At 34.6% G+C, this 26,328-nt stretch overlaps 2 protein-coding genes across 2 annotated transcripts; both read right to left on the reverse strand.

Annotated features, from left to right (window-relative positions):
- Window positions 1-1,332: 1,332 nt before the first annotated feature.
- On the reverse strand, window positions 1,333-8,604 carry LOC123711431 (cytochrome P450 4c3-like). The gene is made up of 10 exons (XM_045664012.1): window positions 8,411-8,604; window positions 7,371-7,463; window positions 6,494-6,604; window positions 5,581-5,772; window positions 4,705-4,901; window positions 3,664-3,736; window positions 3,396-3,594; window positions 3,113-3,267; window positions 2,056-2,226; window positions 1,333-1,542 (listed from the first exon to the last, which is right to left on the reverse strand). The coding sequence occupies exons 1-10, from the start codon at window positions 8,568-8,570 to the stop codon at window positions 1,376-1,378; spliced, it is 1,518 nt and encodes a 505-aa protein (XP_045519968.1). The 5' UTR covers window positions 8,571-8,604; the 3' UTR covers window positions 1,333-1,375.
- Window positions 8,605-13,647: 5,043 nt separating this feature from the next.
- On the reverse strand, window positions 13,648-25,530 carry LOC123710592 (cytochrome P450 4c3-like). Its single transcript, XM_045662606.1, has 10 exons — window positions 25,501-25,530; window positions 25,154-25,246; window positions 24,489-24,599; window positions 23,989-24,180; window positions 23,296-23,492; window positions 21,588-21,663; window positions 21,312-21,510; window positions 16,752-16,906; window positions 14,745-14,915; window positions 13,648-13,820 (listed from the first exon to the last, which is right to left on the reverse strand). Coding segments are annotated over exons 1-10 (1,368 nt in total). The 5' UTR covers window positions 25,502-25,530.
- Window positions 25,531-26,328: the final 798 nt, after the last annotated feature.

Below are 26,328 nucleotides of genomic sequence, written 5' to 3' on the forward strand. Positions count from 1 at the left end.
TTTACATAGGTAACATAATGTATTCTTAAATTATTAAAAAAACTAAATACTTCTACATTTAAATTATATACCAAGCGCGTAGAATGAAGATGGCCATGAACTCAGTCACTATTTTAATTGAAAACATTTTGTTTAACAAAAAGTTTGTGAGATGCTGCAACTATTACACCAGGTTTCGCATGGCCTCTTAAAGTCGAAAGAAGTAAGAAAATAAGAAGACTGGACTGAAGAATTCAAGTAATTTTTTCACCATTTATTCCTATAAGTCTCACATTTTTTTTATAATTTAAAATAAATAATTTTATTTAGTACTAAGGTTTTTATTCCAGAAAAACTCTGTATCTATGGGCTATGTAATTAAAATGTAACAGTACACTTTTAATTGTCTCTTGAGTGAACTGACACTATGTTTGCTTTATGTCGTATAGTGCTAGAAATTAGTATTTTGTTAATATTTTATTCTTTACCATTAAAAGTAGTACTTGTAGTTTTTTCTTTGTGTGTGTGTATTTTTTGTAAGTGATAAGTGTAAATACATGCACATTAATACTCACTAAGAAAACTTATTTGGTCAATTAAATAATTAAAACATGATTATGAAAACCTAACAATATTAATGTAATGAAACGTGTAGATATCGCCATAGCATTACTCATGACTATTAATGTTTAAAGAACTTTAATTCTCATTACAAAAAGTGTATTTTATTTAAATGAGAAATGTAATATTTACGAACTATAGAGATACACGTTGCCATCAGCCATCCCAACTTCAGTCTGCTAGGCTCATTCTGATATGTATCTTTAATGCTCTTTTGAACTAGTTAAACTGGTAATTTATTAAATAATTACACACCCTCATACTTAATAGACTTCTTCAATTTCTTCAACATTAAATCCTTAGTACTTAGCTGATTAAAAAAAAGGCAAATCAGGATATTGAAATGAAAGGATTTTTTACTGGTCGGGGGTTTTAAGTATCTTCACAACCTAATCAGCATGTGTAATTTTTTTATAATAAAATAAATATTTAACCTTGATATGGCCTTCAAATATCAAAAAAACGACCAAAGTAAGTTTATTTGTCAACGAAATAATGCAATGAATTATATTTAGTTATCATAGATTTTAGCATGAGTTGTCGACATTGATCTGTTTAAGACTTATTAAACCGTTTTAAGTAAGCATTCCGCTGTCTCTTTTCATGAATGCGAACTATAATTTGACAGAAAAAGACTAACGCGGATTTTACTTAAAATAGTGGTTGGCCGTTACACTTATTTTCTTGTGTGTAAATAAGTGAAATAAATTAAGACTTATTATCCAAAAACCCGTATTTATTAGATAAATATATTTGATTAATTTATCTATAGTTGCTATCTTTTCTCCAAAGCAATTTTAAAATCGTCTTTAGCTCTCATCATAATGGAGAATGTACTATCTATTGTAGGCACTGATCCTTTCTCTGGCTCTCCCACGACTTTGTAACGACGGATTATGGAGGCAACTGCTATTTTCACGGACTGCAGAGCGTACTTGTAACCTGGAAACAAAAGTTAAAATACAAGCTTTCATAAGATTTCTTTACGGCTGCATACATTTTAATCTCATAGGCCACCAGGCTCTGACTATTTATTTATTTTAATCCTTAAATACTTATTCGTTTTATAGTCTTTACCATTTAAAAGTATTAATAGTAAAGACGTATATAAACTTAATTCGATTTGTCGGGAATCGCTTTTGAATAATTCAGTGTATTGTGCTTTATTTATTATATTATGTGTATATTAAATAACAGTTATTTTAGAGGAAGACAACTTAGAAGGTGAAAAGACCAAATTTAAGAAACAGCAGGTGCATGGTAGAAAGTGGCACAGCGCGCAGAGGAATGGCGGGATTTGGAGGAGGCCTTGCCAAAAAAGGGTACACAGATACCTAAAAGAAGATAAAAATAGAAACGTGCTTAAATGTAAGAGTATCTGCGTTAAAAGGCTTTTATTATTTGTTTAGTAATTAGTAATCTTTGCATATTCCTTATTTGCTATTTTGTACTTACCGATGCAATTCCGAGGACCCAAGCTAAACGAAGCGTAGTTTACCAATTGGTCATCAGAGAATCTGTCTGGGTCAAAACAATCAGCAGTAGGTCCCCAATGTTTTGGGTCACGATTTATGCCCCAAAAAGAAATGACAATACTCGTTCCACGAGGCAGAATCATGCCTGAGGCTGTAAAGAGAATAATGTTCATACCAGAAGTTAAGTTAAATTAAATGTCAGTAAATACGAATTACTCCTTCAGTGCAATAATATTAGCTACGGCTTGACAGGCTTGTTCTGATTGTGGGATAGGGTGGGATGTTGCGGCCAGCGAAAACGACGCATTGAAGAAATTAATGCAAGCCCTTGCAGTAGTTATGTAATACCTCTGGTGTCCTTTAAAATTCAACGGAAAATTACGAATTCGCAAAAGAGTGCAAGGGATTTTAAGAGAAAAATAACTATTCATTTTAAGAATTTTTAAGGTAAACCCACCTTAAAAATTCTTTAGGGGAATTTAGGGGAAAATACTTAACTAACTAACGAATCATTCACTAGGATATTGTATCTCAAATGTCGTCGCTCGTCACGCGTTGCTTTCATGTTATTCACATAGTAATTTGTCATTTTGGATATATTTTATTAAAAAAAATCATCCATTGAGTTTATTTAATTTCATTCATTGTGTTTTGTTTATCATTGTGTTAATGCAAATCTTGGACTTGATTTGCGGTATAATAATACCAGTTAAGGGTTTTCACAAAGGGTGATGATGACGACTTAATAAAAAAAAACTCCGATATGTATTCAATAAAATAAGTCATGACTTTCAGACTTTACACGGAAGTCACAATTGTATATTATTATTGAATCGTAATTTTATCTCAATTACTTTCGAATTATTATTATATTCGAGTTACTTTAACATTGTCATATAAAACATTTATAAATCTGTATGTAAAATGTATAAGATTAAGATGAGTTTCTTGTTGAACTACACATTTTCAGAAGTACAATTAGTATTGGAAGACTATTCATCTCTGATATCTTAGTGTATGAAAGAAAGGAGTCTTACGAAGATGTACTTCCTCTTCTCCAGCCTTTCTTATAATAACTGGAACTGGTGGGAAAAGACGAATAGATTCCTTAACCACTCTATTTAAATATTCAAGTACTTGTAAGTCTTCTGACTGCATGGGGCGATCACTATTTCCAAAATGATTTTTGATTCTGGAATACAGGTATATAATAATAGCCTCAATTTTGAGTGTAAATACTTTTTAATATTTTGATGTAATTAAAAAAAATAAATTGGCTTCATAAACTCTGTGGTATAAGATGAGATATGAGAAACTTACTCATTGTACAATTTTTCTTGTATTTCAGGATATTTCGCCAATAACACCAGCGTGTAACTTATAGCTACTGCGGAGCTGTCTGTGCCAGCTAACATCATCACCAAGATCTCCTCCCTCAGTTCCTCATCACTCAGTCTATTATCTTCTTTAGATAATATTATAAGGTGGTCTAAGAAACTTTTAGTATCCTGCCCTTGCCCTGATATAATAAAAATATTAAAATAATGTATGAAGACAAATAATTAAGATGAAAAAATAAACTACCTACCGAAAATTGCTTGCTTTTCCTTTATAAATTTGGTGTCATTGTTGTAAAGTGTTTCCCGTTTTTCTTTGATTATCTGAAAACAAATTATGCGTAATAATTTCCTGTTTCAAATCATTTTTATAGTTAACACAAACAGTGTATAAAATCTACGTAGTTAACTTAATTGGGCTCAAAGTTTAAATTTTAAATTAATATATACCTAGTCTTGCCATAAATACTGAAATAAAGAAAAAATATTTGTTTTCAGGCAAATAACATTTATTACTTTTACAGTTACATTTAATACATAAATATAAGACAATTTAAAACGTAAAAAGCTTATGTGAAGTGAGTCCATTGGCTGCAATGGACTCCATTGTTTATACGTTGAGGCCACATATCAATAGAAGCACCACTAAGCAAGCATTCACTACCAATCGTACGGATTGTGTTAAGGACTCCAAATTATCATGGCGTTTTAGCAAGCCGTACTCTCTAAAACTGTCCAGGGACTAGACGACGGAAACTCTTCAGCTCTGATGGAGTCCGAAACGTTCGTTTCCAAATAAGACTGCGTAGGCCGAGCATTATGACAAATATTGTAAAATGTATTGGTGCCAAAATGAACAATCATATCAAAGTGACAGATTCCAAATTCAAATGTATTATTTTGTTAATTATCAATTGTATTTGTGGCCAGACTAAGTATATTAACATTAATTATACATTATGTATTGCTAAAAACTAAAATGTTTACAATATCCGTGGATATGATATTTTTATAAATTTTGGCCTTTTTCGTTTTCATATTATTGCCTTGTCTTACATATATTTTCTCAAGAATAATTTACTAATTCAAATGACAAGTGACTCAGCCGTCATTTTTTCAGAAAGTAGCGTAAGTGAATTTGGCCTTCTATACATTGGTATATTATTATAAATTACAACTAGTAGATATATATAGTAAATAGGGACAACGAAAAAACAGCTCGAATCCATTAACTCTACATTAAAATTATAAAAGTGCAATCGACGCAAATGTACACGAATATTATTACTTACCTTATCCGGTAAACTATATAATAAAGTTTTCGAGCTTTGTATATCTGCGTGTAAGTTGGTAAATCTATATATAAATTGGGGCCACAACCAAAATTTTAATAATCTACTTGACATCAAACATAGAACATCTTGAATTGCTCTGAGGAAGGGAATGTTTGGATCTCGCAGAGCGTCCAATTTCACACCTAACGCTGTTTCTGTAACAAAAGTCCGGTAACAACCATTTGTAACATCAATAAAAAGATTTAAAAAATATTAGACTTAAATAATTCTAATAAAATAATTACTAAGTTTATTGTACTTGATTTTATAAATATTTTTGTTTACAGTAAAAGTATACCTACTATATAAGTATTCTCGTTTTAAGATTGATACTAATAGTTGCCGTCATACAAAACCAGGCTAGCGCACTTTAAGATCCTGTCATTGGAACACCGTAGAATTTTAATTGATGTTTCGTTTGAATTTAAGCTATTTAACAATCATATTGATTGCTCAAACTTTTTATTAAAATTTAAATTTCGTGTACCCTCTGGATACCCCAGACATTTTCCATTATTCCATTTGTCCCTCCTTTCCGAAAAACGCGTTTTGGTTAAAGCTCACCGGAGTCCAGATTAAACATTCTGATGAACGAACGGTCTGTATATTTAATATATCTTAATTGTTTTGTTTAATAAATTTTTCTCCTAAGTGCTTGTCACATGAAAATTTGTATATAGTGGTTCTTTTAACAATGTATCAGTGTGCCGAGCAACAGTAAGCTTTTATCAATAAAAAAATATTGCTTTATGACTTCATAAACATTAAAAAGGTTGTATTAAACACAAAGCTTTTTAATATCTAAACAATTAAAATCCTTTTTGAAATATTTACCTGCGATAGAACTTAATGTGTAAGCATTGATGTAAGGCCAAATGCTAAACTCTCCAGAACCGACTCGGCCGTCTCTTTCCAATTGCTCCGACAGCTCCTGTCCCTGTCTAGCCTGGATGCTTACAAAACTTTTAATAATTTTAGGACCAAAGGCTGGTATGAGCATTTTTCGTCGATGTATCCACGTAGAAACTAAAAAAGTATACTTACAAATAATTTTACTGAATAATCGCTACAAAGTGAAGTATCGAGTTGATTGTTGTTCAACTGTAATGACGTTACAGTGTTTATAACATTGCACTGCTGCGACCTTAAACTCCATGATGGTTATTCCGTAGACACTCTACTGTGTATCGATTTAAAACGGTATCCTAACCTACAATCGCTTTTCGTATCGTTATCGTTTTGTTTTTTTTGAAGCTGTATCAAAAGCCAATGATATACGATTTTCTAACAATAAATAGTAGTATAATAAGTCCTGAGACCTCGATATATACTTTCAAGTTTGATTACGAAAAATCGCTCACAATTACCAGTTGTATGATAAGGTAAAAATAAATATAGGAACAGTGGAGAAGAAAGAAAGAAATTGCTTTAAGTGAAATCATAAATAGTAGCGTCATGCCACAATGTAATGTAATGAACTCAAACGTGGCGATCGGCTGTAGCAAAAAAATGAATCACTCAATAAAACATACCTATTATAAACACAAACACTATAGGTATAACAAATGTTTTGTTAGCAGAAAAAGGGTTTAATAATAATAATAAAAAATTAACCAATTATAATTGTGGAAATTCAGAGGGAGATTAGTGACTATGAATACATTCGATTTTGACGTACAGGAGTGACTCACCCCACCTTAAGCTAAATGATTTTAAATTTTAACTATCGGAATAATTTATGTCTTACCTGGTGCATAGATACCGGCATCTCCAATGACCTCTTTAAATAAATTCGTGACATTATCTTTTTCGAGACAGTTTTTTAATATATACTCAGCAGCAACTCGATCTGTTACACCTATTAAAAACATGTGTGTGTACTTAACGTACGTAACAAGATGAAAATCTTTTTAATTTTTTTATCTTTTGCCTTATTCTAAGAAAAAACGACACTAACAATAGAACAAAGGTATTTAATACATTTAAAGTTTTATTATAACGCATTAAATAAAGTTTATTTAAACATAATAAAAAAATGAACGAAATGAACATTTTTTATTTTGACTATGCTATTTTAATATCAAGGTGTCGATTTTTTGTGACGGTGTGCGGGTGTCGGTTTTTGTGTGACGGTGTGCACGCTCATCGTAAAAATTTACTCTCATTATTTTCCCCTAACGTGCCAAAAGAAGTATAACTTCAAAAATACTTGATATAGACGGAGTTATCATAACCGTCTTGTCGAATCCGAATTTAAAATGCGTTAAGACTTTTGTTGGTGAACCGTCAAATTTTGTTCAAAGATTATAAATACATTATGAGTTTAGACTTTCGTTAAAGTCTGATTTTACATATTTATTTTAAACATGTAATTTTTTCACGAGGTCGAGAGTCGAAATGTAAATGCTCGAATATGCCTTATATCATAAATCACTTTGCATTTAAAAATATTACATTATTAACCTATAGTCCGACGTATTAAAAGCTCTTAATGCATACGTAAACAGTAATGCACACTAGAGACTGACTTCCGAAACAAAGTTCTATTATTATACATTTCGGAAATAAGCGAAATACGATTCGTAAATATATGTGTTTTAGTTAAAAGTGTGAATAGCACTTACCAACGAACAAATGAGGATCTGTCATGAATCTTATGATCCCACATCCAGTTTTCAGTGAATATTGGCTGTACTCTACTATCAGCGGTAATATTACTAAAAAATATATAAATTCTAGTAAAAAAAATATTAAAATCTGTTTCTATGATGTTTTTGAATTGGATAATTATAGAATTATCAAATAAATTAAATGATAATCGGTATTTATAGTATTTCTTTATATTTTTGACTGAGTGTGGTTTCGAAAAGCTTGGCTTAGAAAGTCATGAAACTTTTGGCTCGCATGCCATAGTTAAAGTCAATGTTAAAAATCATTTATTCATATAGGTAACACAATGTGCACTTATGAACGTCCAAAAAAGAAATATACATTTAATGCTTCCAATTTTACATTTACTGCCAGTTCTCAAATCAAGGGCGTAGAACGGAAGACAAGAACTGGCAATAAACTCTCCGCCACTCTTTTTAATCGTCAAGTTTTTGTTTTTCATAACGTATGTAAGGAGCTGCAACCATTACACCACGTTGCACATGACATCTTATGTAATTAATAAGAATAAAATAAATTAAAAACAAAGATTTGTCCTCTATTAGCAAGAGGCATGGTGAAATAGGAGCATCCACTTACATTCTCATAGAGGCGACACTATTGCACACTATAAAAAAAAAACTAAAAAATGACAGGTACATGTAGCTTCATGTCTACACAGTTTTGGTCTAGCAGCGTCGTCGAGAGAGCATCTCAGCGGATGATAAAATATATTTTCAAAGATACTTATTAATATATTGTATTGATTTTACGTACGTTAGCTATGAAGCATGTGTGCACATCTATTAATCCACAAGATTATATTAAACTATTTTAAAATAATTCTCTATTAAATGATACTGTGTTTTAAAGTTTGTTAAAATGATAACTTCACATTGGCTAGTGTAATCGGTTTAGTTAAAACGAAATTGATAAGGACGAATTAACTTAAAACTTATGTAAGAACTTAAATTGCAGCTCGTACGGTTTTTTTTAAATTAAAAATGTTACTTACTATCACGTCCCAAAATGGAATATTTCAGGGCTCCAAACACAGAAGATGCACCGGGAGGAGTCGGTATGTTTTCCGCTAATTCATGCACTCTTCTCCGTCTATATCTATACAATGCGTAACACATAATCACAAGTATAATGTTGATGAAGACAAATGACATGTTTACGTTTGTACAAGGTACAAGGTGTTAACGGCACTCAGGTAGTCAGCAGAATGTTTGAGACGGTAAAGGCTGAAAATTATCTTGCCCTTGAGATTCACGAGTAGGCAATATGACACTAGTAAATAATAAAGCTCTTTTATGTAGCTGTATTATATTGCGACAACAAAAACTGCGTTATTACAGTAATTTGTTTATAATGGGTAATCTTAGGAATATTTTTTTTAAAATACATAACGTTCTTAACGAAACCTTAACTAAAAATAATGAATGAGTTCCTCCTTTACATGTCTATTCAAATTTAAATAGTACTTTAACATTAAGATTTTTTAGTATATTCTTAAAACATTACTATAATCCTACACACGTACCTAGAAGTTTTCTTTAGATTACATTTGTTACGTTCTAATTATTTTAAACAGATAAATTTATAGGTCCACCATTATAGGTTACACTAATTTAAGGTTATTAAAATGATTACAAAAATGTATACATGAAATACCGGTACCGTGCACATCGGCTGCCGGGTAGAAATACAATTAAAAATTTAATTTCCAATAAAATCGCTAGTGCGCTGTTTTAAGTGAATTAAGCAACGCAAATAAGTGCAGGGTACTTTTCCAAGTTGCTGTGTTAATGTGGGATAATCAGATTTACAATCTAACTACAAGTGTTCTTGAACTAGCTAGTTGTGCCAGGTCTCATATTGAGCTACCAAAAAATATTTTTTTGTGCTGTCATATCTGCAAGTTAAAATACGCGCCTAGAATGTACAAATGTCTCTCACAAGCGTTATTTTGAGAATGTTCATAGAAACGGACTGAAGTTGGCAATGTAAACACGTCATTCCCCCATGATGCGAGCTCACAAGAAGCAAACCCGTAAAGTGAATCTCCTTGCTCTTCACAACTATCAGAACTACAACAATTTGTCTCTGAAGATGAATTGCGAGATATTTTACAACAGGAATTATCTTCAATCCTCCCTGTAACAATGAAGTGATTGGTGACATCGGACCTTAGCAAAGTCATCTTGTTGTGATGGTCGCAAGACAAAAAGCGTCATAACGATGTCCCGAATGCTCTAGGAAAGGGAATTAAGTTGGCAAGGCGTCATTCTCCCATGGTGTGAGCTCACAAGAAGCAAACCCGTAAAGTTAACCTCCTTGACCTTGCGTGAACGCACAACTATCAGAACTACAACAATTTGTCTCTGAAGATGAATTGCGAGATATTTTACAACAGGAATTATCTTCAATCCTCCCTGTAACAATGAAGTGATTGGTGACATCGGACCTTAGCAAAGTCATCTTGTTGTGATGGTCGCAAGACAAAAAGCGTCATAACGATGTCCCGAATGCTCTAGGAAAGGGACTAAAGTTGGCAAGGCGTCATTCTCCCATGGTGTGAGCTCACAAGAAGCAAACCCGTAAAGTGAATCTCCTTGCTCTTCACAACTATCAGAACTACAACAATTTGTCTCTGAAGATGAATTGCGAGATATTTTACAACAGGAGTTATCTTCAATCCTCCCTGTAACAATGAAGTGATTGGTAACATCGGACCTTAGCAAAGTCATCTTGTTGTGATGGTTGCTAGACAAAAAGCGTCATAACGATGTCCCGAATGCTCTAGGAAAGGGAATTAAGTTGGCAAGGCGTCATTCTCCCATGGTGTGAGCTCACAAGAAGCAAACCCGTAAAGTTAACCTCCTTGACCTTGCGTGAACGCACAACTATCAGAACTACAACAATTTGCTACTCAAGATGAATTGCGAGATATTTTGCAATAGGAGTTATCTTCAATCCTCACTGTTACAATTAGGCGATTGATAACATCGAAACTTAACAATCTCATTGAAAATATTGCTGGACACAATCACATTCCTGAATCGATAATTTGAGGATATAAAATTCTTCAGGAGGAGAATATCACGATAGTGAATGAAAAAAATATAATGAGAGGTTTAACTCCATTCATTGTGACTGAACTAACAAACCGGCCAAGTTCCATTGAATTTCATGTACGGGAGAATGTACTGATTAATCGGTACCCTGGAAGAAATATTCGAAACTGTACATCGTATAGCCAAGACTGTGGACTGTCCCCTCACTCAAGATGATATTCAACACGTGACAAGAGTTGCTAAAATAACGAATAATAGACATTGGCCTCGCTCCGTGGTAGCTCGCGGACACGTGACTTTCTTCTGGCTGCCGGGATAAAATAATAAGAAGCTATGGTAATAAGAAGAATCTACAAGTCAAAGTCAAAAATCATTTATTCATATAGGTAACACAATGTACACTTATGAACGTCAAAAAAAGAAATATACATTAACTTTTAATTTTACATTTACTGCCAGTTCTCAAATCAAGGGCGTAGAACGGAAGACAAGAACTGGCAATAAACTCTCCGCCACTCTTTTTAATCGCCATGTTTTTTTTTGTATTACACAACGTTTCTAAAGAGCAACTATTACACCATATTCCACATGACATCTTAAGTAATAAATAATAATAAAATACAGTAGAAACAAAGATTTGTCTCAGATTGTCAAAGATCCTCTATCAGCAGGAGGTATGGTGAAATAGGAGCACGCTTACATTCTCGTGGGAACAACACACAAATACTTCGACTACTAACATTACCGCATACACGGATTCAAGTACGAAGGTAAAAGGAATCAAGAACATCATTTCTGTGTCCGAACATCAGTTAACACTCGTGGTCACACGCTTGAACGCTAAAGAGGAGCAGTATACATTTGTATAGGTTCACAACGGACAAGTTTTTTAATAACGAAAACTGCCAATCCTTAATTAAATCTTTTAACAGAGTATAGTATTAAGATTGTAAACTTACTGTATTTATAGCTTTGTAACTCAATGTTTACTCTTTTATTTCTATTTTACACGATTTTTAACATTTATTATAAAATCGTTCAAGGATCGAGAAATAAAATGGCAAACTTTCTCAAAAAAATGTTAACTTCTTATTATAAGATTATCGTTCATACCGAAACTTGGTTGAAATCTGGAAAACATGGAATTATTTGACAATAGATACCGATATAGATAATAGATATACCAAAACACAATAGCAAAGAAATTTCTTCTTTAAGGGTTGAGGCGTGGGAATCGGATGTTGATGACTTATGGGTCACCTTACGTATAAATATTAATCAACTTATAAATAAACTTCCAATATGTGTAGTATACTTGCCTTCTCCTGTAAAGATTGCGACTTACAGATATTTTTTACAACATTAACAGAACTTTAAACGTATGCGATGACGTCAATATTAGAATTATACCCACTAAAGTATTTCATATCCAATTTGATTTAGACGTCAAGAAAACAGCGTGCCACTCGCGTGTCGCAGTGTCCATGGGCTGCGGGATCCCTTGACATCAAGTCAGCCTCCTTCCTTTTTCATAAAAAGCTTACTGCTATTTTCAGTAACTATATAGAATTTTCTAATTACGATTACCACCAGGTACTTTAAAAGAGAGTTATTATGAATGAGCACTATCTACGAACAACATGACGTTTTGTTTAAAAGGGTCAAACAGTGAGCCAATTTTTAATTGAATATCGTATTTAAAACTTCCGTAACCTTATCAAGAAATAATTATCATCAATTAATAAAAAATGGTTTAACATAGCTGAAAAAATACGCAATGTAAGCAATTATGAATAATTTTATAAAATAATTTTTATTTTTACATTTAATTTATTTGTTCTATAAATGAGTAATTATTGATTGAAATTAAAATTACACTGTATAATATAATACCGAGACTTGAAATATTTAATTGAAAACAATCTGATTACTAGTAATAATCCAATATGAAGCGATAATAACACTGATTATTTCAGTCCCATAAACTAATTTAATCGACATAATACTAGCTGAGATTTGTGCTTTTACTCTGTTGAATTGCTTAAAATCAAACATATTTTTCAATTAGAAACAGAAAGTAGCGTTTTATTTAAACAAGCTATTATGCAAAAAAAGCACCTAATGAAATTTACACTCTAAGGTTCAGTTTATAAAATAACATTTAATTGTCTGATGTAATCTGCATACGTTGTGTAAATATGCGTGAAGTGAATTCTGGCAATTTCTTCAAAACCGATGCACACGGCAAAACAATAAGTGGTCGGCAATATAGACAAGAATATTTTTTTAAAATTAAATAAAGTTGTTGTGTTGGCGAGCATTGTGTTTGATAAAAATGGGATTTTTCTCAAGAGTTGTCAATGCGAGTTGTACGTGTGACATTAGGCAATGCATTGCGCGATACTTGCGATTCCACATAGCGTTCCTGTGGTCTTCACAATACTCGCCGGCGTTGGTCCACACGAAATGCTTTTAGCTTTATTTGAAGCACACTTTCGATCAAACTGAAGTCGAGGAGTAATTTAGGGCCCAGGTGGTAACTCCTGATATATAACCAACTAATTCCTACTTCTCCTAATTCTTCAGGTCCATATTGGATGTCCTATGATTTCGCAATGTATGACTCACCACAAAGCGTTTTGGTGAGTGGTTTTAACATTTGTAATTTTATTTAATTAAAAAAAAGTAAAACAAATCGTCGTCTTAAACAATGGGTTACAATCGAACTTCAATAAATTTTGACTTGTAAAGGACCGACTACTTGATACCGGACTGCTACAGATCCTCCAAATTCTCGTAATCGATACCTGCAGGATGATCTCCGTGTAGTCTTCTTCATTCATACTTACACACAATCATTCCCTGGAGCTGCGACCCAAAATTAGTCATGGCCTCCGAAGTGAGTCCTTCCAGCAGTCAGGCTTAAAACCAACCAAGCTAGCACTATTTCTAACTACGACTAACATAATATTCCGTGGGAGACAAATAAGGCTAAGGTTGGTTGGTATAAAAATAATATAATGATTAAGAAAACTAAAACAGAAGTCTGTGACACTAACGCCGCTGTTTTTTTTAAAATAAATATTCCTTCGATTGAACTGAAATTATCTATAAAGAAAATGAAAATCTTGTACTCCATAACCCGTATTTATTTTAATATAAACATTTTTACTTAATTATGTCTTTTCTCCAAAGCAATTTTAAAATCGTCTTTAGCTCTCATCATAATGGAGAATGTACTATCTATTGTAGGCACTGATCCTTTCTCTGGCTCTCCCACGACTTTGTAACGACGGATTATGGAGGCAACTGCTATTTGCACAGACTGCAGAGCGTATTTATAACCTGTAAAATAATCTCGAATTATAAAAGAACACATACAAATATATAAATATTTAACTATATATTTTTTACAGATATAAATAGGAATTTATTACATTATTAAAATGAGCAAGACGCTTATTTACGCTGAGAATTATTGATTAAAAGTTTTAGAGAGCTCTAGTTATGTATATATTATATAAAGTTCGCTTGCCTGGCCGTTAAGCAAGTATTATTTAATCACGTAGTCTCGCGTAGAACAAACATTAACATCAAATTATTCTATCCGTGATTTAGTTCGTGAAATGAACATTCGTAATTTAGGTATAATTCATTTTATATAAAATTATCTGACCGCGAGTACTACATTTCAAATTTCTAAAACTGTTATTTATATCACACATTTCCATGAGATTCAGATCGAATCTCAAAAGTACATGAAACGTCGACTCCTGTAAATAATGTAATAAATTCGTTATTTCCACATTTATATTTATAGTAAAATAAAACTAACACTTTACGCTCAAGAAAATAAAATCGTTGCTTAGCCATATCATAAGAGTTTCCTAAAACGGCTGCATTCTCTGAAAGAGGTAACATAGGTATAGCGACCAGTGGTAACGCGAGAAACATTATTTGTAAATATGCGTTCATTCTTAAAAGCGTCTGAACTCGAAGGAACAGAACATTGCACCTGTTCTAAATGCCAAAACTTTTGAATTAAATTTTCTAACTGTAGCTGTTCTATAGAACATAACGAAATAGCGGTGCAACTGTTATAGTTATTGGTGCAATCAGAACCTAATAAGGGGACGATACCGATGATAATACACCCGAATATTGTTTCGAAAGCGATAGGAGTGCCAGGTGCGCCAGTAACACGGCCCGACAACATTATTTCGGCGTATTGCGATGCACCAATATGTATATCAAGAAATTGTAACTCACCAATGCAGTTCCGAGGGCCCAAACTGAATGATGCGTAGGTCGCCGTTTGTTTATCTGAGAATCTGTCGGGGTCAAAACAATCAGCAGTCGGTCCCCACTGCTTTGGATCACGATTCATACCCCAAATAGATACAACAATACCGGTTTCTCTTGGGAGAATTATACCCGAGGCTGTAAACACAAATTCGTATGGTGATTCATGTACTTGATTATTAAAGTATATTTACAAGTTGCTACATGCTAATTGTAATGTTATGTACATTTGAATGCCATTATACAATTCCTTAGTAAAATCACAAATAGAAGTATGGGGTGGAGCTCCAACTAGTAAACTTAAACAATTTGAGGTGCTACAATTTTTTTAACCTACTCTTACTAACAAAGTCTAGTACATTGACGCAAAATGTATAAATATTAAGCAGCTGTATACATACACAACATGCATTAGTTAAAAAAATACACGACACACGAGCATTAAATTAAATTTAGCATAATACTAGACAGCTATACGATCGCAAATATATATGTTATCTCGGAGCGAGTCGTTCGACAGCTTGTCTCGAGAGATACTCGAGTAGCAGTTTACTCGTTTCGAATACGCCTGCATAGTTATTTGGTACATGGACTCTAATGCTCATAATAACAGCATGCGACGGTAGCATCATATATTTAATTTTTTATGCTTTTAAGATTTTTTTTCTCATGTAAGACATGTTTGTTTATTTAATGAGAATGTGATATGAATGACGCAGCCAACTAGTTTAATTAGCCGTCCAATTTAAGCGTTTAACTAACGGCCTGGAAGATGTTCAGCCGTAGCGTTAGTTACAACATTTAATAAACTGGGTGGCTAAAGCTTATGTGATTCGAACGATACAGTCATTATTTGTCAGAAATAATAAAAAAGAAACATATAACATAAAAATGTTTCTTTTAAAATTAAATTGTTTAAGTCAAATTCACATTATTATTGTCATTACACTCTTACTGTTGTTTTTCATGAAATTTTGGAAAACACAATCAATTTTGTGGTTTGCCGACGCCATATTGACAGTTTGAGTAATTGGAATTAAATTTAAATTAACAGTCTAGGCAAGTATTGGAACGTCATCGTTGCAAGTCATTTGCCTAGCTGTTTTATCAAATGGCTGAATGGCAGGCCGCTATTTCAACGGCACCGTTTAGTTAAACGGCTAGCCTGTACGGCTAATTTAGCTAGTTGGCTGCGACATGCACATCATTGTGACTGTGAGAGTGGAGAATATCCGTTAAACCTAATCACAGCGCCAATGCAAAATCAGTACGTGTAGTGTTTTAATATCGTTCTAAAGCGATCAATAGTTATTAACAAACTCGTAGAAAACAAAATGTTCAATTTAGATTTGTTAGCATATTATGGACCTGTACATGATTGACTCCTTCGACGTGACTAGCATGATGTAATTGTTGAAGGTGCTTTCAAAGCTTTATAGATCTAAAAGGTTGACGGAATAGCCAGTTCTTTTGATTCGTTCTACGCCTTTGATTTTTTCATTGTAAATTTAAAACCTATAAGGTACGTACATAAATAAATAATAGGTTACTATTTGGGGAATAATGATGAAAAGCTCAGTAACAGTGATTATTCACTTTTAAACTTGGTAAAACTTTTATTTGTATAAGTACATTTTATGTTCATTAAGATGAACATAAAATTTAGAATTTTTTGGTAACCTAATGTAGTATATTTCATTCATGTGTCATTTGTTTTTGTGAATTGGCAGCAAATCTAAGAATCTTGTTACACGTGAAAATTAACCTAACACGAGAATATTTTCGGTCAACGATTTATTATGACTTTCATTGTGGGCTTACTCAACAACAAAGCTATGAAACGGAGATTACTTCGTAAAGCAATAAAAGTATTGTCAACTTTTTACATGAAGCCGTTTTTCATTTTCTAAACATTTTCAGTGTTAGCTATGTATCTACTATACCAATCTACCTATGTCTTACTGTATGACTTACGCAAATGAACTTCTTTATCACCAGCCTTTCTTGTAATACCCGGAACCGGCGGAAAGAGTCGAAGAGATTCCTTGACAACTCTACTTAAGTATTCGAGGGCCATTAGGTCATCTGAATTTAAGGGCCGATCACTATTTCCAAAATGATTTTTGATACTGAAATATTAAAAAATATAATAGAATCTAATAACTCCCCGCTGCCTGTACTTAGATCTTTCAAACGCAATACATTAGAAATGAATTAAAAGTCTGACAAACCGTCGTCACGTAACAGTTTAGAAAGGCAAAGAACGATTGTGAGTTATATTATGATAATGACGTGAAATAAGTGAACAAAGACACACTTTTTTGTGATTTTTAAAGGAATACCTTTTTAATATTTGTTACTAAAAACGTAAGTAAAAATCTTACTTACAAAAACGTAAAAGTAATTAATCTTTAAAGCAAATACAATATGCATAATAATAAAGTGGATATTAAAAGAAAATTAGGCTAAGTTACAAAAAAAAAATAAAGATGATATAAAAAATTTAAAAGTTTAACGTGAATTATCTTTTTTTTATTTTTTTTATGAAGGAGGTAAAAATGCACAGCTGCAGGCCCGCGAGCGCATGCAGTCGCTATCGCGGGGACTGTGGGGATGGTTAACTCTTATCCCTCTGCTAATCAGAGGGGAGAAACCCGACCCACTAAAATTTCCTCCTGAGCCCTCCATATCGCCTGCTATGCCGGACACATTCATTCTGAATGAATGACGTCTGGCACCGCATTGAGTCCCCCGGGGGTCGCACTAGGCATTCAACCCAGGGAACTCAGGCGAATATGACTGCATACGGGCTCAGCGACGGCGCAGGGGGATACTGTTGGGCAAACGCTCCTCGCGTCTTGCCCCCGCACCCCCGCCTCGCCGCCGCCGAGCACAACCCCTTCGGCCATCGCCACGCACCTCCCGCTGACGCTCGGCAGCCTCCTTCTGCAGCAGGACATGCTCACAGAAGAAGGCCACCGCACGCCATGCCTCTTGGCTACCAAGCATTGCTGCAACAACGCTCGGTAGCGAGAGGTCCGTCCCGACGACCGACACTAGGTCATGGCGTTGCCTCGACCAAGTGGCACAATCGGCCAGGGTGTGCTCCGCCGTGTCCTCTGGGGCACCACAATGGTGGCAGATGGGAAGGGTTTCCCGCCTCGCCACCCTGTGCAGATACCGCCCAAAGCACCCATGCCCAGACAGTATCTGCGCCATCCGAAAGGACACGGCTCCACTCGGGCGATTCACCCATTCCCGTAGGCATGGGCGAATCGCCTCCACGGTGCGTACTCCCGCCCTAGGCATAGCCAGATCATGGGCCCATCTATTAAAGGTGGCCTCCCTGGCTTGCCTCCTTGCCGGTCCGACCAGTTCAGCCCATCGGCCACCTGCCCTAGTCTCACACTTGAGACGATACAGGTCGCCTAGGGCCAACGCCTCTAACTCCCAGGGGGGAGTCCCCGCCAACAGGCACGCCGCCTCGAACGAGACGGTCCGGTAGCATCGAGCCGCCCGAACCGCCATCACTCGCTGTGGCCTCCTGAGTAGGGTGCGGTTCCTCGCCCTCAGCCTATCATCCCATACAGGGGCCCCATACAATGCCATACTGCGTATGATTCCGCAGTACAGCCTCCGCACACTCTGCTTAGGGCCCCCAATATTCGGCAATAGCCTTGCAAGCGCCCCCGCCGCCCCTACGACCTTCCCCCCGAGAGCTTCAAAGTGGGCCTCGAAGTTCCAGCGGCCATCCAAGACGAGACCAAGGTACTTCATCTTGGACGCCACCGGAACCCCCACTCCTTCCACCATCAAGACCGCCCCAGGAGGTGGACCATTCCTAGGGCCATGGAACAATAGGGCGTCCGTTTTTTCAAGAGACACCCTAAGGCCCAGGGCCCTTATCCGTCTCACAACAAGAGAGGTGCCGACCGTTGCGAGTCGAGCCACCTCCCCATAACTTGCCCCGTTGGCCACTACGAGGGTGTCGTCTGCATAGCAGAAGACGCGCAATCCCGGAAGAAGCGCGCCCCTCAACACCCAATCGTAGGCCATGTCCCACAGAAGCGGCCCAAGGACTGAGCCTTGAGGAACCCCACACCGCACAGGGTGGTAGGAGATCGTGCCCTCCATGTTGGAGTACACGATCCATCTTTCCGCAAAATAGTCCCCCACTATTTGGCGCAGATACAGTGGGACCTCGAAAAACTCAAGTGCCTCTCTGACCACACCAAAAGGGAGACTATTGAAGGCATTCGCAATATCTAACGATACTGCCAATGCCCTCCCCCCCCCCCCCCGTCCACCACCCCACTTGTGTGGGACCTCAGGTCCCAAAGAGCATCAAGCGTCGACCGTCCCGCTCGGAAGCCGTACTGCGCCTCGCTCAGATCTGGCCCCTCAGCAGAGAGGTGCCGGCACAATCGAGACGCCACAACCCACTCCAGCGCCTTGCCCGCCTCATCCAAGAGGACGATAGGGCGGTAAGCCGCCGAACTGTCTGCCGAGCGCCCCTCCTTACGCACTAGACACAGTCGTCCCGTCTTCCAAGCCACCGGGAACCGTCCACTGCGTAAGCATGCAGTGTACAGCTCCCGGACGGAGACCTCCATATGAGGGAGGACTACTGCCAGGACACGCGCATGTACACCATCCGGGCCAGGAGCTTTCTTGCGGGCCTTGAGACGGGTCAAGATAGCCTCCATCTCTATGTCAGAGAACGTGAATTATCTAACCCAACATTAGTTAAGATCTAATAAATACCGGGGCCAGCCATAAGTTCTATTACAAATGAAAATGAATTTTATTAATGAAGTAATGTACTAATCAAATTTATACCTACATATTTATTAAAGTCTTAGCAAAAAATTTAAAAAAAATCTATTCGAAATGGCCACCTTTGGCTTTTATACAGGTCTTCAATCTGCCACGAATCTATGGATTTAAAGGTTTCTTAAGAGACTCAATGTCGCTGTGTTGTTTAGAGCAGGCCACGTCTTCTAAGGATTTTTTTGCTTCCTAATGGGGTTTCGACGAATTCTGGCTTTAACAGCATTAACAGCCTTTGTAGATCTAACAACACGCCGGTGCTCCGATCTTTTCGACAAACGAAGTGTTGTTGTATATGTTGATAGTACGATATACTGATACCAAGCTTTTGAAATGTCTGGAATATGACCGACGGCCCCATACCCACCTTGTGCAAGGCGATCATTGCAGTCCTATTTTCTTTAACATCCCATTCCATATTGTAATTTGATAATGAACACGGAAAAATATGTGAAATAGCGCAAAATCGAAAGAAGTTTTTCAAATAACATACGTGTTCCAAATTCTAAATTATTAAAAAGTTGAGAAAAAGATATGTTTTTATTTATCTCACACTATTTATGGCCAGACTATATTGTAGTTAATATTTAAAAGCGCAAATGTTAAAAATCATCTTACAGTTGAATACAATACATTGTAAAATCTCAGATTTAATGTAATAACTGAGCCCTCTTTTTTTTATATACTCATAAAGAGTTTTTATATACTCATAAATTGTAATATATGGTAAGTTTCGTTTTCAATAATGTGCAATATTGATATCGCTTATAACCTGTATAGATGACACTTAGTTTAAAAAACCCATCAACAAGTTAAGGTACAGTTTTTTGTTATTCCAGCGTCGTAATACTACTACTAATTTTATGCCAGCCAGCCAAATCCTGCCCCAAGCGAAAATTAAGTCCAAAAAAGTTACTTGAAAGCGTTTGGTGGACTAGTGCCGGTATTGTTCATTGCAGTTTTCTCAAATCTGGCCAGACTATTACGGCTGATGTCTATTGTCAGCAATTGCAAACCATGATGGAAAAGCTAGCGGCTAAACAACCTAGGCTGGTCAATCGCTCCACGCCACTGCTACTTCACGACAACGCTAGACCACACACTGCACAACAGACGGCTACAAAATTAGAAGAGCTTCAATTGAAATGTCTAAGACATCCTCTGTACTCCCCGGACCTTGCTCCAACAGATTACCATTTTTTTCAAAATTTGGACAACTTCTTGCAAGGGAAAAAAATTTAACTCTGATGGGACAGTCCAAATCGCCTTCACAGACTTTATTGATTCCCGTCCGACTGGTTTTTTTTAGTAAAGGGATCAATGAACTACATATGAGATGGCAAAAGTGCATAGAAAACAATGGTTCATACTATGATTAATTAAATATATTATATTTAAAAATATTCGACTTTTCGTTCCTCCCATACAAAACGCCAATTTCATATGTAAAGACCTAATATTAATTCGGTTGACACCTAGCTTCAAACAAAGAGTTTCATTTATTTCAATCTCCTTCTTCAATCTAATATATTTTGCCAACTTATGTTCATTTACAATTCTACACGCACGCGGTTTAAAGAACCGATAACACTGCGATGGAAAGTTAGGGAAGGCTTGTGTGGGAGACAAACAATAAAATTGTTGTACCCATTAGTTGGGTTTAAAAAATGTTTGTAAAATATGCGTGCTACTTTTATTACTCACTCGTTATATAATTTTTCTTGTATTACAGGATATTTGGCTAATAACACCAGCGTGTAGCCAATAGCAACTGCGGAGCTGTCTGTGCCAGCTAACATCATCACCAAGATCTCCTCCCTCAGTTCCTCATCAGTCAGTCTATTTTCTTCTTCGGATAACATTATAAGGTGGTCTAAAAAACTATTACTGTCCTGTCCTTGTCCTGATATAATAAACAATATTAATGTATTAACAATAATAATATGACAAATAATTAAGTTGTAAAAATAGATTACCTACCGTAAATTGTTTGTTTTTCGCGTAAATTCTTCAGTTTATTATTATTGTAAAGAGCTTCGCGTTTTTCTTTAATTATCTGTAAAATAACATTCTCTGGTTTTTAGGCACAACAATTTCCTGTTGTTTCAATGTTAACTAAAATCAAATTTTCGCCGCAGTTATAAAAAACATCTACTTACTCAACTAAAATCTCACGAAATATAATAATAATATTTTCTTGCAAGAATATGGTACAAAAAGGTGGTACAATAGTAATTTCGCATATTCTGCCATACAATGGCGCGGAAAATTTGTCTTTGAAGGAGTTTTACATTTTTAGTCATATTAAAATTGGTCAATTCTTATATTATTTGTATCGTACATATCACATCAAATGTTATTAAACTTATATAACTACAGTGTTTCACGCAAATAATCATTTATTGAGTAATACATTTTTTACATAAGTAATACAAATAGTTGATTTTTAAAGACTCTAGTCGGAAGACCTTTACTTCTTTTGGTAAATTATTGTAATCCACCCAAAAATATTTATTTTTCTATTTCTTAACAATTACATACTTATTTTCATTTTTTTTATTTACACAAGACTTAATTAATTACACTGCAAACTTTTACTACTACTATATTAATATTATTTGTTTCTACTAAGTAATAGTATTATTACATTCTTATTCTTTTTTGCTACTGAGGTGCTGCTGCTGTGGTCTCTGGGAGAATGACCAGCGCTGTGGAACAGTCTGCTCCTAAGCATAATGCTGAGCCAATTACAACCACAGCACACACGCATCATATAATTTAAACTTACTTTGTTCTTAAAAAAAATGTTATCTTTCAATATTTTTAATTCAGTTTTTATCTTTGATTATTGTTATTTTGTATGTTTCTGTGTGACAATTTTGATAGTCATAAATGTTATGTTTATCTCTATGTCTAAGTAATTAAATAAAACTTACTTAATTCCCACTTGAACCGTAACTAAATAAGATTTAAGTATTATAATAATATCTGTACGGTTCCTGGGTCATCAGGGTGTGCTTTAAATAATAGATGATTTTAGTTTTACACTATATAAACCATTCGCGTACAAAAATAAAATATAAGCGGAATAATGAAATGTTCATTGCTATGTAAAGAATGTGTTTAATGTAACAGTTGAAGAGAGTGCCTACGTCTGGCTATACTCTCGTGGCGTAACTCTGACGATTTAAGGAATCACGATTTGAGTAAGCAAAATGTAAAGTATTGGCTCGTACAATATTTTTAACCTAATATAAAAATAATCATTTGTTTTAAATTTAAAAGATTAAAAGTACCCCATAGAAATATTAGCAAATACGTAATAGTAGACTTTATAATATTATGTTAGTTATGATATTAATATAGCGCGTATTATGATAGCTTTTTATACGTGTTTATCATAAAGAAAATTATCCCAGGAGTCGAGGCAGTATCTAACGAAAACAATTACGATGACACAGACATGTAAAAGATATTTCTAGGGCTAATGAATCACAATTAATAAACTTATAAAAGTTTATTACGAGGCAGAAGATAAACGATCAAAAATAAGATTTTTAAATAAATTAAAAGGTTAAGGCTGACTGCAAGGAGTTCCAAAGCGGGATACTTTGATACGAGTGATAAAATTCAGTTTTATGAGTAGGGGTTTCAATAATTAGTGTTTATTAAAAATATTACCACTCACCTTATCCGGTAAACTATATAATGAAGTTTTCGAGGTTTGTACATCGGCGTGTAAGTTTGAAAATTTATATATAAATTCGGACCATAACCAAACTTTTACTATTCTGCTTGCTATAAAGCACAGAACATCTTGCACTGCTCTGAGGAAGGGAATGTTTGGATCTCGCAGAGCGTCCAATTTCACACCTAAGGCTGTTTCTGTAAAATAACAAATGTATATGTTATTATGTCACAGAGCTTATAAATGAACAACGTTAAAGGTTTATCAATAGCTCTGTGACATTTAATGGCATCAGGCCAGCGCCATTGCTGGAAATATACATATGTGTAGATTGTTAAACATAAAACGATTGAATTGTTTAATTGTATGTCTGTTATAAACACAAATGAAATTCACCATGGATTTGTCTTTTGTTTCATTGTCTATTTCATTTAATTCAACTGGACGTTCTAACTTGCAGGCCCCGATATTAACCCTAAACACGTAAGCTAAGAAATGGACTACGAAAATGTTTTTGCATAGGTACTGAATATTTAGGTAATAAAATGTTAAGCAAATACAGCATAAATGTTCGCAACATTCACTCGAACGGTAAAGGAAAACATCGTGAGTAAACGGGCTTGCCTAAGTCAACGGCGTGTGTTAGGCACTAGCTACCTCACGCTGTATTGACCTATTTATTTTAATATTCACCTGCGATAGAACTTAATGTGTAAGCATTGATGTAAGGCCAAATGCTAAACTCTCCAGAACCGACTCGACCGTCTATTTCCAACTGCTCCGACAGTTCCAGACCTTGCCTAGCCTGCTTGCTTACAAAGCTTTTAATAATTTTTGGGCTAAAGGCTGGTATGAGCATCTTTCTTCGGTGAATCCACGTGGATACTAAAAGTCGCCAAGTTTCTTCTTTATTCGTATAGATGTGCAGACAAAGTTTTGTCCGAAATAGATATTTTTATATTATAAATTCTATTGTCATTAGTATAGTTATTATAAAAGAGGCATAGGAATTTTATGTCAGTTTTTTTCTTGATTAGCACAAAATTCTTCTTATATATCAAGCCAAAGAAATTATCAAAGATATTAAAGGTTTGTGAAATAAATCATGAAAATACTTGTTGGCAAAAAAACTAATAATATAATATTTTTACTGTATTATATATATTATACATTTATTTCCAAAAATTACTAACCTGGTGCAAATATTCCAGCATTACCAATAATCTCTCTAAAAAAACGCATGACATTCTCCTTCTCAAGGCAGTTCTTTAAAATATATTCAACATCATCCCGATCTGATACGCCTATGAATAATTTCAATATTAAAAATATAATAATTAATACTCACAAGTATTTAATATCCTTAATTTCTAACGACGATACTCTTGCATTAGCATATAATTTCCTTTTGAACAAAAATAATACTTTTTTTGAGAATTAGTTTTAATTATATATCTAATTAATTTATACAAAATGTATGATGATTCTTAGTGCCTTAAATCAATGTGTTAATAACACTTGCTTCTACGTTACGAGGAGTATTTAACATTAGGTTTTACTATAGAAATCCTATGTTATATATATATATATATATATATGTTTATCTTATATAACTTCTTGTTTTATAAGCTGTAAGAAATAAAAGGCTTTTTTAATATAATTTTATTTATAGAAATCCTAGCGGCCTTGCACGACATTTCACAGCTGACCGTTAAATTTATTTGGACATAAAAACCGTTACGAAACTTAAGTTACTTAAGAATAATATTTATTAATTTGCATTCTAATTGTTTAAATCGTTATGCATTACAAACCTTCAACAAATATTTCTTTGAAAAAAAACGGAAAATGCACTTACCAATATAAATATATGGTTCAGTCATGAATTTTATCATTCCGCATCCAGTCTTATGTACATATCGACTGTACTCAATTAACAGCACTAAAATCACTGAAGAAAAAAAGTCCAAAGATAATTTTTATTTTAGAGTGACTGTATATAATTTGTTGTATCTGTTTTTGAAATAATAATTTTTAAGTTATTAACAAAGTAGTGTTTCAAGTAAATTGACAAAAAGTAATATTAAACCGAAAAATAATAAATAAATAAATAAATTACGTAATATTTTAATGTATTTTATAAGTAAATAATGCATTAACTTTTTAATTAATAACTACGTACGTTTACATTTACAAAGTACTTACTATCTTTTCCCAGCAAAGAATATTTCAGCGCTCCAAACACTGAAGATGCACCGGGTGGAGACGGTATTTTCTTCGCTAATTCATGTACCCTTCTCCGCTTATATCTGTACAAGGCGTAACAAAAAATTACAAGAACAATATTGATTAATGTAAGAGACATTTCTACCAGTTTATTGGATAAAAATATTGTTAAACAACTTTCAAGTATCTACTATTTGCAGGTCGTCCACTTAATGCGTTCTACGAAGTAAAAAGCCTTTAAGAAGATTCAAAATGACCTTCAGTTATGCACGAGATGTTTGTCATTGTATTATAATGCTGTTGCTAATCAAACGAAAACCTATTTTTATATTATTTTCAGCATAAAAATAAGCGACATTTCTATAGACACAGTGTGCGAATCCCTAAAAAACTTAGGGCCGTAAGGATTCTACCAAGAGTCTACGTGACTGGTTACACATCATTCTGTCATATCCATAGAGTTCAGGTTGCGATTTATTGCACCCAACACATCCATACGTATGAGATATAGCCAGAGCAAAGGGTTCGCGTAGCATACGGTCTGACTGATGAGCATGTAGTCCGGATACCTCCCATCTCCAGATATCTGTTGCTGCGTGAGAATGTTTAGACTTTCGAAGTAGTGACCACATATTTGACAGAAACTGGCATTTTAATTGAAGAAAAGTTTTCAAGTTTTAAGAAAAGTGGCACACTTTTAATCTACTGGCGAGATTAGACAGCTTTTTATTATCAGCACAGTTTTTAAGTGATTCCGACGTGCACCTACATACGATCGTACTGTGACAGGCCTGTATTCACTTTGAT

Source organism: Pieris brassicae, chromosome 6 (assembly GCF_905147105.1).
Source record: "Pieris brassicae chromosome 6, ilPieBrab1.1, whole genome shotgun sequence".
Classification (NCBI taxonomy): Eukaryota; Metazoa; Arthropoda; class Insecta; order Lepidoptera; family Pieridae; genus Pieris; species Pieris brassicae.